Raw genomic sequence first — 13981 nt, 5'->3', positions numbered from 1 at the left:
GATGTTGCCAGGGCTGCCTGCCCCTGAGCATTGTCCATGTAGCTGGAGGTTTGTGGGGGTGTTGCACTGCAACAACATCTGGGGATGACCCAAGGCTGAGGAAGGCTGCCTTAAAAGGAATCCAGCAGGTGCCAGGTCTTAATTGTAGGGGGAGGGGAGGGAATGTACACATGAGAGGAGGCATTTCCCCCACCCCCAGGTAAACAAGCATGCAGCTCTTACTGCTGTTCCAAACCATTATCAGCTTTGCCCTGGGGCAGCTTGCTCCCTCCTCTACCCAGCCTCCGCCCACCTCCTCAGTTGTGCAATTCTAAAGCCCTCTTGTCCTGAACCACAGCCCAATGCTGTTGAGGGGGGAGGGGGATTTACCATTCATCACGATTTGTTGGCAGGCAAGATCTTAGCAGGAGCGAGGATGTAGTCTTTAATGCATCTAACCTCACCCTCCTTCAAAAATGCCATCTGTCTCCCACCTGATTCATTATGGGCGGGGGTTGCAATAAAATGTATTTCTTCTTGGCCCATCCCTTTCAGCCCCCTGCCAGCACAGAAAGAGTTTCCATCTGTATCCTTCCTCTGAGAGCAGAAGTGTGCTTATCTCTGAATGCTTTGCGCTGGCAACTTGGATTGCTCCTCTCTCTCTCTCTCTCTCTCTCTCTCTCTCTCTCTCTCTCCCTCCCTCCCTCCCTCCCTCCTGTCCTCTCCTCTGCCCCCACCCCCACTCTCCCCTCCCAGCCTGAATAAGGTTGGCATGCCTCAGTGGTGATTTGTGTGCTGCCATGACAATTGCAGGTCACAAAGGCCCCGATTCAGGAATGCTCTACTTAGCCACGAGGTTGGACAAAGACACCACATAACCCAGAGATCCATTCTTTCTTCTCTTCTGTCCCCACCCACCCCCAAGTTTCTCTTTCAAATTTATTGATTATTTTGAAAAACAAACCAACAAGAATACCACTTTTTGTGTGTGTATCTTTTTTACAGTGTCTATCTATCTATCTATCTATCTATCTATCTATCTATCTATCTATCTATCTATCATCTATCTGTCTGTCTGTCTATCGTAAACCAAGCCATTTTCTCTTGGCTGTAACAGGGGCAGCCTTGTTGGCTCACCAAGGCAGCTCTGAGCATTGCTCTAAGTCATGCTCTGCTTTTCTGTGGAATGCTTCCATTTTGCTGTCACATCAAAAGCCATTTCCCCCTCTTCACCCCCAGTACAATGAGGGATATTCATGGGAGCAGTCATTGCTCAGAAAGGCTGGAAGCTGAGCGTTATGAGAGCTGGCTGTAGTTCCATCTCAGGCTATGCCTTGCCCAGCTGTCCCATCCCTTGCTCTGCATTTACTGAAGTTCTTTGGTCGGTCCATTTGCCCTTCCTGGGTGGGCAGCTTTGCAGGTGGGCACTGCATCTCCCCTATGCACTGGTCTATTGCTGGCCAGATCGAACTCCTGCTGCCAAATTGGCCAATAGCGGCAGGTGGGGGGGGGGGTGTCAGTGACATGCGCCATTGCTTTTTTTAAAAAATCATATTTATTGAAATTTCCAAAACTCAAAAAAGAAAGAACAAAAGAAAGAAAAAAAAACATTTACATTTAAAACCTTACTTTCATTAACATCTTTCCAGGACTCCCCCATCCCTCTCCCTGTTGTATTCCCCTTCCATTAATTAAGTTCCACAAGTTCTTACCCCAAATTTAAAACTTATTATGTTTAACCCAATATTCAATTTAGTTCATCTTATATACCCACTTTCCCTTTGAATTCCACCATCCTTCATCATTAAAAAAAAAGTTCTTTCCCCCAAGGTCCACCCCCCAATTCCCTTCCACGAATTCCCTTTTTTAATAAACACATCAAAACAAGATTAAAAAAATAAAAAAGATTCAAAATATAGTTTTAGACCCTTTGGATTCCAAATCTCCCCCCCCTCCCCGGTTTCGATTCCCCATGTCCATCGGTCTATCTGCTATCAGCCTGGAGATCTCACATCCATGACCGAATCTTTCTCAGCTCCACTTTGCCGGTTTTCTTGGTAATCTTTAGCTTCAGACGCCCAATCTTAGAGAAGCCCTATCTCACAAAAGTCCGTTTTTCTTCCATCCAGACCTCCATATTTAAAAAAATAAAGCTCAAATTCTGTTTCTTAATCCTTTTGAGTCTGAATGTCCCAAATGCTCTGACTCCCAACTTAGTCCAGTTCTTGTTTCCCTTTATATCCTGCCTGACAGGCCTTTGCTCTTCCTTGGTCTTTCACAATAATATGGCTCCTCCTTTGTTCTCTTCCAAATCGTCATCAGTCCTTTGTTCTCTTTCCTCACTTTTCTCAGGTTTCTTTTCCCGTTCCGGTGCAAAAACATTCTAATTCAAAAACTTGGTTCCTTTACAGGGGTTATGTGAGGGTTTGATTAGCTGCTTGTGCGTGAAAACGTGCTCCCTCAGAGTTTGTGCGCCCCCACAAACCTCCGTGTGTGACGGAGCTCCTCAGACATGTCTGCTCTAGTCACTAGTAGAGTCCGACAGTGGCTGTCTGCGGAAGCGTTTCCAGCAAAGAAGTTCCTTAACGGAAACGCGTCTCCTGGACTCACGGCGTGACAGTTTCCTGCGAGGTATGGGTCTCCCTATGGGAGACTCCGATACCTCCCCACTGTTCTCGCTGGAAGCCTCCCTGAGCCCTCCCTCCTGCTCGCATTCCCTCAGAGACCCACTCCTCCCCCTGCTGGTCCCTGCTTCAGCAGTTGAGTCTCTTTCATCCTGCCTGAGTCCCTCCACCACCTGATGCTCTGATGGCAGTTCCCTGACATCCACCTCCCCTCCAGGGCCCCCTTCACCCCCTCCCAATTCCTCCCCCCTGGGAGGTGAAGGGCTAAAACCCCGAAACGAATCTTCCTCATCTTCTGACGTCTCGAACAATTCTCTCCATCGATCGTCGTCCTGGCCAGCTGAATCCTCCTCCTCTTCAGAATCTGGGAACCCCTCCAACTCCTCTTCCTCGTCGGTGGTGGCAAAGTATTCCCTTCGGAACCTCGCTACCGGCTGAGGTTTACGTGGGAACCTCTGATGAAAAGTCTCTATTAAAACCTCGTCATTGACATCCTCTGCCCTAACCCAGGTGTTTTCCGACTCCGGTTCCCCTTCCCACATTACCAAATACTCTACTTGATCTCCCTTCCACCTGGAATCGAGGATCTCCGCTACATGGTAGCTGTGTTCCTTCTCCTCCATTGCTGGTCCCCTAGTGACCCTCCCCTCACTGTCTCCTCTATACGGTGACAGCAACGACCTGTGAAAAACTGGGTGCAGCTTCATGTGGTTCGGTAACCGGAGCCTGAAAGCCACTGGATTGACCTGCTGTATGACTTCAAACGGACCCAGCCTTTTGGGTCTTAATTTCTTACAACCTCCTTTGAATGGCAACCCTTGGGTTGACAGCCACACCTGGTCCCCCACCCTGATGCTTTCACCTTCCCTTCTGTTTTTGTCTGCTTGCCTCTTATATTCCTCCTTAGCCCTGTTTAAGTTGAGTTGGAGCTGGCGATGGATCGCTTCCATTTCTTCCACGAACTGTTCTGCAGCTGGAACGCTCCAGTTCTCCCCCTCCCCCCCTGGGAAGGCTCTGGGATGGCACCCGTGATTAGCCAAAAAGGGGCTCATCCCCGTGGACACGTTCTCTGCATTGTTGTAGGCAAATTCTGCCAACGCCAGCTTCTCCACCCAATCATTCTCTCTGTCATTAACATAACACCTCAAATATTGTTGGAGAACCCCATTTGCTCTTTCCGCCTGCCCGTTGGTTTCAGGATGACGGGCCGTCGAGAAATTAACCTCTACATGCAGTAAGCTCATGAGCTTCCTCCAGAACCTGGAAGTAAATTGTTTCCCTCGGTCTGAAACCACCCTCAAGGGGGCGCCATGCAACCTAAACACATTCTCTACAAACAATTTGGCGGTTTCTTCTGCTGTAACCGCATGTGAGCAGGCTATGAAGTGGGCCATTTTAGTTAACAGGTCTACTACAACCATGATGGCTGTTTTCCCTCTAGACCTTGGCAGATCAGTCATGAAATCTATTGCCACTGCTTCCCACGGTCTCTCAGGTGTGGGCAGTGGTTCTAATAAACCAGCCGGCGCCTGCCTCTCCCCCTTGGCTCTTTGGCATTGTTCACACCCTCTCACATACTCCCGCACATCTTCCCTGACCTTGGGCCACCAAAATTCCCTGGTAACCAGCCACATGGTTTTGTGTTGCCCAAAGTGCCCTGCTGTGGGGCTATCGTGCAGCTGCTTGAGTACTTTCTCCCTCAATTCCCCTTCAGGTATATATAACGCTCCCTTATAATACAATGCCCCATTTCTCTCCTCAAAACCACCGGGTTTGTCTTCCTCCCCTCTGAGATCCCTGAGTTTCCCCTGGGCGTATGCATCCTGCACCGTACCCTCTACCAATTCCCTTTGCCCCACCAAAGTCGCCCCACACACCCAGCGGTCCTCTGGAATGATATGGGTTTCTTCGGGTGCTCCCTCCCCCTCCAAATATTCAGGTTTGCGTGAGAGAGCGTCCGCCCTAACATTCTCTGGGCCTGGCACATAACAAATCTCAAAGTTAAATTTGGAGAACTCTTGGGCCCATCTCAACTGCCTTTGGTTGAGCACTCGCGCCGTTCTCCAGTACTCTAGATTTTTATGGTCCGTGCACACTTGCACTTTATGTTGTGCACCAACTAGCAGATGCCTCCATCTCCGGAACGCCTCATGAATAGCAAGCAGTTCTCGGTCGTACACCGTGTAGTTCCTCTCGGATTTGTTCAGCTTCCGCGAGAAGAAGGCACACGGACGCCACTCCGACTCCTCCTTCCCCGGCTGCAGAAGAAGCACCGCCCCTATGGCTCTGTCAGATGCGTCTGTTTCAACCCTTAGCTTCTTTCGTAAATCCACATGCAGAAGTTGTTCTTCAGAGGCGAAGGCCCTTTTCAGTTCCTCAAACGCTCGCTCCGCCTCCGCCGTCCATACAAACTTCTTCTTACTGCTGAGACAGTCAGTGATGGGCGCCGTCAGATGGGCGAAGTTGCGGATGAACTTACGATAAAAGTTTCCAAACCCTAGGAACCTCTGCACATCCTTCTTGGTTTTGGGTGTTTTCCATTCCAGCACTGCCTGTACCTTGCCGGGATCCATGGCCAATCCCTTGTCTGACAGGCGGTACCCCAGGAATTCCACCTCCTTGGTATGGAACCGACACTTCTCCAGTTTGACCCACAGCCTGTTGGCTTGCAGTCTGCTCAACACTTCTCTGACGTCTCTCACATGTTGCTCCTCATTCTCAGAATACACCAACACATCATCTAGAAAGGCAACGCAATTCTTGTAGAGCAAAGGGCCCAGCACGTGGTTCATAAAAGATTGAAAACACGCGGAGCCTGCTTGTAATCCAAATGGCATAACGAGGTATTCAAACGCCCCCAAAGGGGTAAACATGGTGGTTTTCCATTCATCCCCTTTCCTTATGCGTATCAGGTTGTACGCCCCCCTTAGATCCAGCTTTGTGAAAATCTTTCCCTTCCTCACCATGGTCAAAATATCATCAATTCTGGGCATAGGGAACGCCACCGGTTCAGTCACTGCATTCAGCCGCCTAAAATCACATACAAGTCTCGGCTTGTCCGCATTTTTTTTGTCCACAAAGAACACTGGGCTCCCCCCTGCTGCTTTGGACTCTCTGATGAAGCCTCTCTTCAGGTTCTTGTCAATGAACCCTCGCAACTCCTGCATTTCCCTGTCTGACATGGCATACAACTTGCCCACGGGAAGCTGTGCTCCAGGGAGTAAATTGATCTGACAATCAAAGGGTCTATGAGGTGGTAGTTGGTCAGCTTCCTTCTCGCTGAACACGTCGCTGAGATCTGCATACTGTGGTGGTACCTTCACCTTCCCCATTACTTCAGTCCCTGCTAGGGTGGCTTGGGTCCCTACTGAACCCTTCTCCCCTTTGCAGTGTTCTAGGCAATGTGCTGAACCAAAGGACACCACTCTTTGATGCCAGCCAACCAGCGGATCATGTAGAGCTAGCCAGCTCATTCCCAAAATAATGGGAGCGCCTCCCAGGGTGGCCACATTAAACGCTATCAGTTCTGTGTGCCTTGCCACCCTCATTATCATTGGGACAGTCTGCAAGCGGACTCCTCCTCCCAACAACTCCCTGCCATCAATCGTGGTCACCTGCAGGGGGTTGCTTAAAGGGATGGTCTGTATCTGGTGTTCAGCAGCAAACTCCTTGCTCATAAAATTGCAGGAGCTGCCTGAGTCCAATAGCGCCTTTATTTTTAGGGGGTGCCCATTCTGCAGCTCTAGCGACACTTCAATCACTAGAGCAGGTCGAGGAGCTTCTGGCACGGGCACTTTCACTGCTCTTTGGCCTGGCTGCAGTGCCCCAATTGTGGCAACCAGGCGTTGGCTTTTACCTGCTCCGCTCCCCCTTCTTCTCCCCCCTCAACAGCTCCCACCATCCCTTGCCATTCCTTCCTCTGGGGGCAGACTCTGGCAAAGTGGCCTGGCTGTTGGCAGAGATAGCATTTCCGGGGGCCCTTTCCCTCCTTCTTAGCTCCCTCGCTGGTTTTTGAAAATGCGCGCGCGCGCGCTGTTCCGATTTCCATCGGCTCTGCCGGCGGGAAAGCTGGCTCAGGAATGTCTGGAATGCGGAACTCCTTCCAACGTTCCCCTCTCCCTTCCCGCCTCTCCAAGGCTCTTGCCTCCTGCCGCGCTCCTATGGTCAGCGCAGATTTGGTCAGCTGATCCATAGACTCCGCCCTGGGGCTCCGTGCCAGCTCGTCTTTCACCCCCGAAGAAAGACCTTCTTCAAATAGCATTTGAACGGGTGCCGCCGATAAATCCCAACTCAGTCTGTGAATCAGCATGGTAAACTCAGTCCAATATTCACGGACAGATCGACTCCCCTGCTTACAAGCCATTAGCTGTCTGCGCACCACCCCTTCCTCAATATCGCTGGAAAACATGATATCCATTGCACGAAAGAACTTCATTGTGTCCTTTAGTATGTCATTGTGCGTTGCCATTAGGGGTCGAACCCAGTCTCTAGCCCCTTTCTCAAGATGCCCAATTACAAAAGCAACTCGCGATTCCTCATCAGGGAACTCATCGAACTGCACATTAAGGGCATATTGCATCTCTGTCCTAAAAGCATGGTAGTCCTTGGGGTCCCCCCCAAATTTCTGCACCAATCCTGGTACCTTTCTGGGGAATTGAGTGGCTCTCCCCTTCTTGTCTGCATCCTGAGCCCTTCTCTCCTCCAGCCTCGCCGTCTGCAGGGCCAGTTGAACCTCCAACGCTCGGTATCTATCTTCCAAGCTTGGACCAGCTCCAGCCCCTGCTCCTCCGGTTCCGGTTGGTTCGCTCATGATGCCTTCTCTTGCACAGGCAGCGTACAAAGACTGTCGGACTGCTGTGAGGGTTTGATTAGCTGCTTGTGCGTGAAAACGTGCTCCCTCAGAGTTTGTGCGCCCCCACAAACCTCCGTGTGTGACGGAGCTCCTCAGACATGTCTGCTCTAGTCACTAGTAGAGTCCGACAGTGGCTGTCTGCGGAAGCGTTTCCAGCAAAGAAGTTCCTTAACGGAAACGCGTCTCCTGGACTCACGGCGTGACAGTTTCCTGCGAGGTATGGGTCTCCCTATGGGAGACTCCGATACCTCCCCACTGTTCTCGCTGGAAGCCTCCCTGAGCCCTCCCTCCTGCTCGCATTCCCTCAGAGACCCACTCCTCCCCCTGCTGGTCCCTGCTTCAGCAGTTGAGTCTCTTTCATCCTGCCTGAGTCCCTCCACCACCTGATGCTCTGATGGCAGTTCCCTGACAGGTTATTATTTGTTCAGGAACAAAAACTTGCGTCAAGTCCCTTCCATTCTTCAATAGATAATTCTATTGTCTCCTTTAGTGTAGAAACCTCTGTAGACAAAATAATGTTTCGTTTTTGCAGCTTTCCCAGAAGATAAAAAGTCCTGTTCGATTCCAAGAGTATTTTTCCACTTACAGCCGTTCTTGTAATGTCCCAAAACCCCTCTAGGGGGATTATGGTAACTTTGTTTCCTTCCAAATCAAATCCAAAAGTCAAATTGTTATTCCTTGTTTTTGACAATTTAGATCCAAATTGTAACAAAACTAACCAACAAAGTCCTCATAACAAAGTCCTCTTTTTATTCTCCAACTTTGACAGCTACTTTGACAGCTGTCAAAGTCTCTATCTCTCTTCACCAGGCTCTCTCACGGATCGCTCCGGTTCCCGGGGGGGTGTTGCACTTTAACACTCACCATCCACTCTTCTCCTCCAGCACAGTTACTTATAATTTCCCATCGTGGAATTAATTATCAATAAACAGAAGCAAACTCTTTTCTTGACCTTAGTTGCCAAATCCTTGTTTTAAATTGTCTACAATAGGGGGGAGACGGACTTCCTTTTTGCACCTCCCCCGCTCGTGCCGAATCCGAAATTTTTTTTTTCTTCTTTTAGGTCCGATTTCCAAATTACTCACGGGTTGTTGTTTTTAGTCCACATTTTCAATAGAAGAAGTCAGCGCTCTCCGTCGAATGGCATGCGGCTTCGCTCGGCAGGGAAAGCAGAGGACTCATAGCGTCCCCCGCTCCGTAGCCTTTAAAAAGGCTCCTTCGCGGGTCGGGGGCGCTAACGGTGCCCGCCGAGTCACCAGGTCGATGGGCATCCGCGCCCATGGTTTTTGAGGGTCCCCGCGTCGCCGGCGCGGCAGGACCCAACCCCTACCGAGCAGACTCCCTCCGGAGCTCGGAGGGAGTCCGCCATTCGGCGATGGCGCCAACCCGGAAGTGACATGCGCCATTACTTACCTCACTGCCCATGGCCAAACTTTTCACATCTGCAACCAATAAAGTTGTGGCATTATTTGATCCCAAAAATCCAATAATCTGTGTGGTGTCTGGTTATTTGCAGCTTCGGGAATAGGGTTGTCACAGGGCCTCGCCATGCAAACATGGAGTGAGGATGAGCATGGTTTGCATTGGTGCTTAGCAGGCACTCATGGGTAATGCAGAAGGTCTGTGCCTTGGAAGGGAGTGGCTGCCTCTTCCCTTGCAATTATCCATTTTTCACAAGCCTTTCTGAAATCACCAAGATGGGGTTTGGCATAGGGGCCACTTCATTTGGCCTGCAGCTACAAAGGGTCTTCTTTCAGCTTTAGGAGCATTTGTGGCACGGCAAATTCAGATGTGCAAGGTCCCTTCATGATAGTCACAGGCTTGTCCGCAAGCACTTTCCTAAGATTATACAAATGCCTTACAACTATTCAGCAATACTAACTAGAGATGCATTGCAATTATCACTGCCTGCATGGCCTTTCTGCTAGATCTACTTGTGTTCATTGCATGTACACAGGTAAATGATTTGGAGTGCTCCAATATCTTATTTTGGAGTGACTTAAGAAGTTCCAATGTGCTTAAAAGGGCTTGCGCACCACTTTCTTGAAACAGAAGCACCTTGTGTCCCCAGTGTTCTCAAATGCTTCTTGGAGCATACAGAACAACTCTTCTTTAGAGTTCTTCCCGCGCCCCTTCTCCAGAGTGACCCTGGGAGTCAATCCTCAGTGTCTGATGGGCTCCAATCAGCACAAGGGGTGAGAAGACTCCGTGGCTAGAAAGCTCCCCTTCCATGCTGATTGTGCGGCTGCAGGGTGCTGGAGACAGGAGCCCTGCTGCAAGGATAGAAATGGGTCTTCAACCACTACACCTCTACTTGGGATCACAAGAACAGCCTGGCTGCTGGATCGGGTCCATTTAGTCCAACACCCTGAGGCTGGCCAGATGGCACTTTCGGAAGCCTGGAAGCAGAACTTGAGCACTATCCCTGAATTTTGCTCCTCAGCAACCAGTATTCAGAGCCATAAAACACTGTTTCCTTAATGTTCCTCGGCTGATTCCTGCCACCAATAAGCTGACAATGTATATATATAAAAGGGATGGAAGCCCTTCAGCGGAGAGGGTGTGTGCATGGGTGTTCTGATTTTTTTATATATATAAAAAGAAATGAAACAGGAAAACTTGAAATGCAGCATGAATAAACAAGGCAGATGGTATTATTTACTTTAGACAATCTGCTCTGATTGCAAAATTTCAGGGGAGGGTGCAGTTTGAAGAGCCTGGAATCTCTCCTTCCCCCTGGGGCTTAGATGGCAAATGGGGGGGAGGGGGAGGCAAGCAGGAAGCCCACATGGGAACTGGTGTGAGGAAGTGGAGAGCTGGGAGAAAAGCTGCCTTCCTTGGTTTCTGAAACGATGGGATGCCTAGAGAATTTTCCAGATTTCCACGTTGTTTACTCTCCTTGTTTCATCAGCATGAGCAGGAGAGTTGCTGGTGGGAAGCTGGTGTGGTGGTGGGGGGGCAGTATAATAGATTGTAACTGGGTATCCAGTGGCTCACAAATTGCCATTCCCTGCCCCCTCGCTAGCAAACCCCTGATGTGAAAAAGCTCAGCAAGACCAGCAGAGTAAGCAGGCCTTTCGGTAGTTTTGTGACATCAGTGGCCAACATGGTCATGCTGGCTGGGATTGCAATGCTGTCCAAAACATCTGGAGGGTACTCGGGTGGGGAAGATTGACTCATTGCATCTGCCACAACCCTCCACCCCACTGTTCCTGTATTCTGCCTCAGATTCCATGCTCATGGTGGCGGAGAGGCTGGAGGGCCCTTTCAACATTGAATCCGTCATGGACCCGATTGATGTGAAGATCTCTGATGCCATAATGAACATGCAGGAGAACAGCATGCAGGTCTCCCAAAAGGTGTGGTGAGGGAATTTTCATTTGGAGAGAGAGAGAAAGAAAGAGAAACTCATCTTAATGAAATCAAGGTTTCCAAGCCACGAGGCACCGTGACCTCACTATAATTATGAATTACTTTTTAATTATTTTTCATCTCTTGACATACATTTTTTTTAAAAAATGTAATTACATTAGTTTGGTTGGATTGCATAATTTGAGTTGTCAAATTACTTGGATTTTTATTTTTTTTAATGGGGGAATGAATGTTTGTTTTTTAAGGCAGGAGTAGAAACTGAAAGGGATAAAGTTGTCTACTTTTCAAGGTTAAACCATCCCTATAAAGAGTCAGGAAGCTGAGCTGGTCAGCTAGCAGTTGCTGTGCTAAATCAGAAAACATCTGTATTGCAGCCTAGCATGTTAACTTCAAACTACTGGCACAATGGCTACAAGAAGTGGGCAGGAGGTAAGAACAAAGATGCACAAAATCAAACTTCTGATACTGTTATGTGTCTCCCGTCGGTTTAGGTTTTCCAAGGGTGTGGGCAGCCCAAGACACTTGCGCAGAGCCGGACGTCTCGCTCCATTTCAGAAAGCAGCTTTAGTGCCCGTTTCAGACCCTACAACCCAGAGGAGAGGCCGACCACAGCAGCTGGCACCAGCTTAGATAGACTGGTGGGTATACAGAGATCTGTGGTGTGTGGTTCAACATGACTAGGGATGGGGGTCTTCTCTCCCCTGCATAGAGCAGCGCTGCCGAGCTGGTGGCCCACAGGCCCGAAGGCTCATTATTGTTATTATTTATTACATTTCTACATCACCCGTCATCAGTGGGTCACAGGGCGGTTTACAGTATAAAACCTCAGTGGTACTAGACTTAGTAACCAACAAAACAACACCCCCCGCACACTTTGCCTGGTAGAAGAGGAATGTTTTTGCCTGACGCCAAAATATATGTAATGAAGGCACCAGGCAAGCCTCCCTGGGGAGAGCATGCCACAAACAAGGAGCCACCACAGGAAAGGCCTGTTCTATTGTTGCTGCTCACTGGACCTCTCATGGAGGAGGCACACGAAGAAAGCTGCAGTCCTGAGCCTAACAAGCCTTTTCGGCTGGCCTGTCAATGGCTTCAGCAGCAGCACTGAACAAAGCGTCGCTGACATTGATTGGATCAAAATGCAATGCTCTGAAAAAATGAAGGAGCTCTTCAGTCTGTTTCAAAGTTTCCCATGGAGCAGCAGGCACCAGAGGCTGTAAAAGCTGCTTTTAAGAAACGTTTTCTCTTCAGTCCCTGTTTGTGGGCTTTCTAGGAGCATCTGGTTGACTGCTAGGAGGCTTGGTCCTGCTCTAGATGGACCTTGCGTCTGATCCGCTTTTCTCACAGTGGCCACTCAGATGACTTTGGAAAGCTGAGCAAAACAGCACCTCTCCTCCTTTCAGTTCCCAGCTATTGGTATTCAGAGGGCACTGCTTCTGGCTGTGGAGGCAGAATATAGCTTCATGGCTGGTAACCGTGGGTAGCCTTATCCTTCACAGATTTCTCTAATCCTCTTTTTAAAGCCATCCAAGCTGGGTGCCCTTTTGGCAGCACAAAAGCTGTTTGCCTGCCAACTTCGTTAAGAGACCCCAAGTTCCAGTGCTGTGAGAGAGGGAAGGGGAATAGCTCAATGGCAGAGCATCTTCTCTGCATGCAGAAGGTCCCAGACTCCCCAGGTAGGGCTGGGGGATGACAACTCCAGCCTGGAACCCTGGAGAGCCACTGCCTGTCAGTGCAGACAATGCTGAACTAGATGGATCAGTGGCATAAGCCAGCTTCTTTTTTCTGGGGTTGTTTTGCTGAGCAAAAGAAGAGTAACTTTGATGATACTCTTTGACCAACAGGTGACAGATGTGAAGGAAAGGCTCAAGCAAGCCAAGAAATTCTGGTCCTCCCTTCCCAGCAATATCTGTAGCAATGAGAAGATGGCTGCTGACAGCATCAATGAAGAAGAGTGCTGGAACGGAAGTGACAAAAGCAGGTTTGGAAGAAGCCCAATTTCTCCTTTCATAGAATCATGGAATTGTAGGGTTGGAAGGGACCACAAGGGTCATCTAGTCCAACCACCTGACAATGCAGGGATCATAGCTGCATAATCCCTGGCAGGTGGCCATCCAACCTCTCTTTAAAAACCTCAAATGAAGCCTCAAACCTTTCAAGGTAGTCTGTTCCATTGTCAAGCAGCTCATACCCTCAGAATGTTCTTCCTAATGTTTAGGTGGAATCTCCTTTCTTTTAATTGGAATGCATTGGTTCAGGATTCAGATTCCAGACAGGAACCCTGTGTTAGGTAGGTAGGTTAGTCTGGTGGAAAAATAAAATAACAGAATGCCTCATTCTCACATAAAGCTAAGCCGTGGCTTGCTAACAAACCATGAGTTGTCCCAGAGGAGATTAAACAAGCTGTGATATGTGTTTCCAAAACTCAGTTCATTTCCCAGCTGCACTTGCCTCATGCCTTTGTGGCTTGTTGAGCATTCGGAGTGGCCAAATGAACCATGGTTAATGCCAATGCAATGCCAAACCATAGTTTAAAAATCTAAGAACTTGCAAGTCTACAACAAACCATGGCTTCAGATCATGGTTTGCTGGCAGTAAGCACACCATAGTTCAGTGGCTGGGCAGCGTTCACACATGGCTTAAACCATGGTTTAATATACCATGGTTCAATAAATGCTGCATTAGCATTTGTGTGAACCTGGCCAAAGAGGCTAACAAGCTTTCATTGGCATTTGGTTGGCCTGCTGGACTAGATGAGCTGTTGGCCTGATCTAGAACCCTCTTCAGATGCATGAAGTGCGATCCTGAGTTACAGGTGTGTGTGTTGATAGATAGATAGATAGATAGATAGATAGATAGATAGATAGATAGATAGTAGATAGGTAGATAAACACAGAGTTTGTGGGACAGTGGTGGTGGTGAATTGTAAGCAGCGAGGTCAAAAATACAAAAAAAATATAGGCAACTGTAGTTGCAGTAATAACAGTGGCCATTCAGAAACAGTTGCTAATGATGACTCATTCAACCTGGCATTGGAAAGTTATTAATGCATGTAGGGCAGCTGTGCTTTCCATGCAGAAGTTTCCAGATATGACTGGAGATGCCCCCTGTGGAAACACTACCGGTTAGTGTAGACAATATTGAGTTTGATGGA

The 13981-nt window shown here is 48.9% G+C and overlaps 1 protein-coding gene across 1 annotated transcript in view; it reads left to right on the top strand.

Moving 5' to 3' along the window:
- GPC4 (glypican 4) overlaps nucleotides 1–13981 on the top strand; it is a 113553-nt gene that overhangs the window by 94725 nt on the left and 4847 nt on the right. The window contains exons 5-7 of the mRNA XM_081180471.1: nucleotides 10684–10814; nucleotides 11319–11465; nucleotides 12672–12808. Coding sequence (XP_081036597.1) covers nucleotides 10684–10814; nucleotides 11319–11465; nucleotides 12672–12808 — 415 coding nt within the window. The remainder of the gene's footprint in view (nucleotides 1–10683; nucleotides 10815–11318; nucleotides 11466–12671; nucleotides 12809–13981) is intronic.

The sequence above is a fragment of the Podarcis bocagei genome, assembly GCF_964188305.1.
Source record: "Podarcis bocagei genome assembly, chromosome: Z".
NCBI classification, from domain to species: domain Eukaryota; kingdom Metazoa; phylum Chordata; class Lepidosauria; order Squamata; family Lacertidae; genus Podarcis; species Podarcis bocagei.
This window is presented reverse-complemented; position numbering and strand designations above follow the sequence as displayed.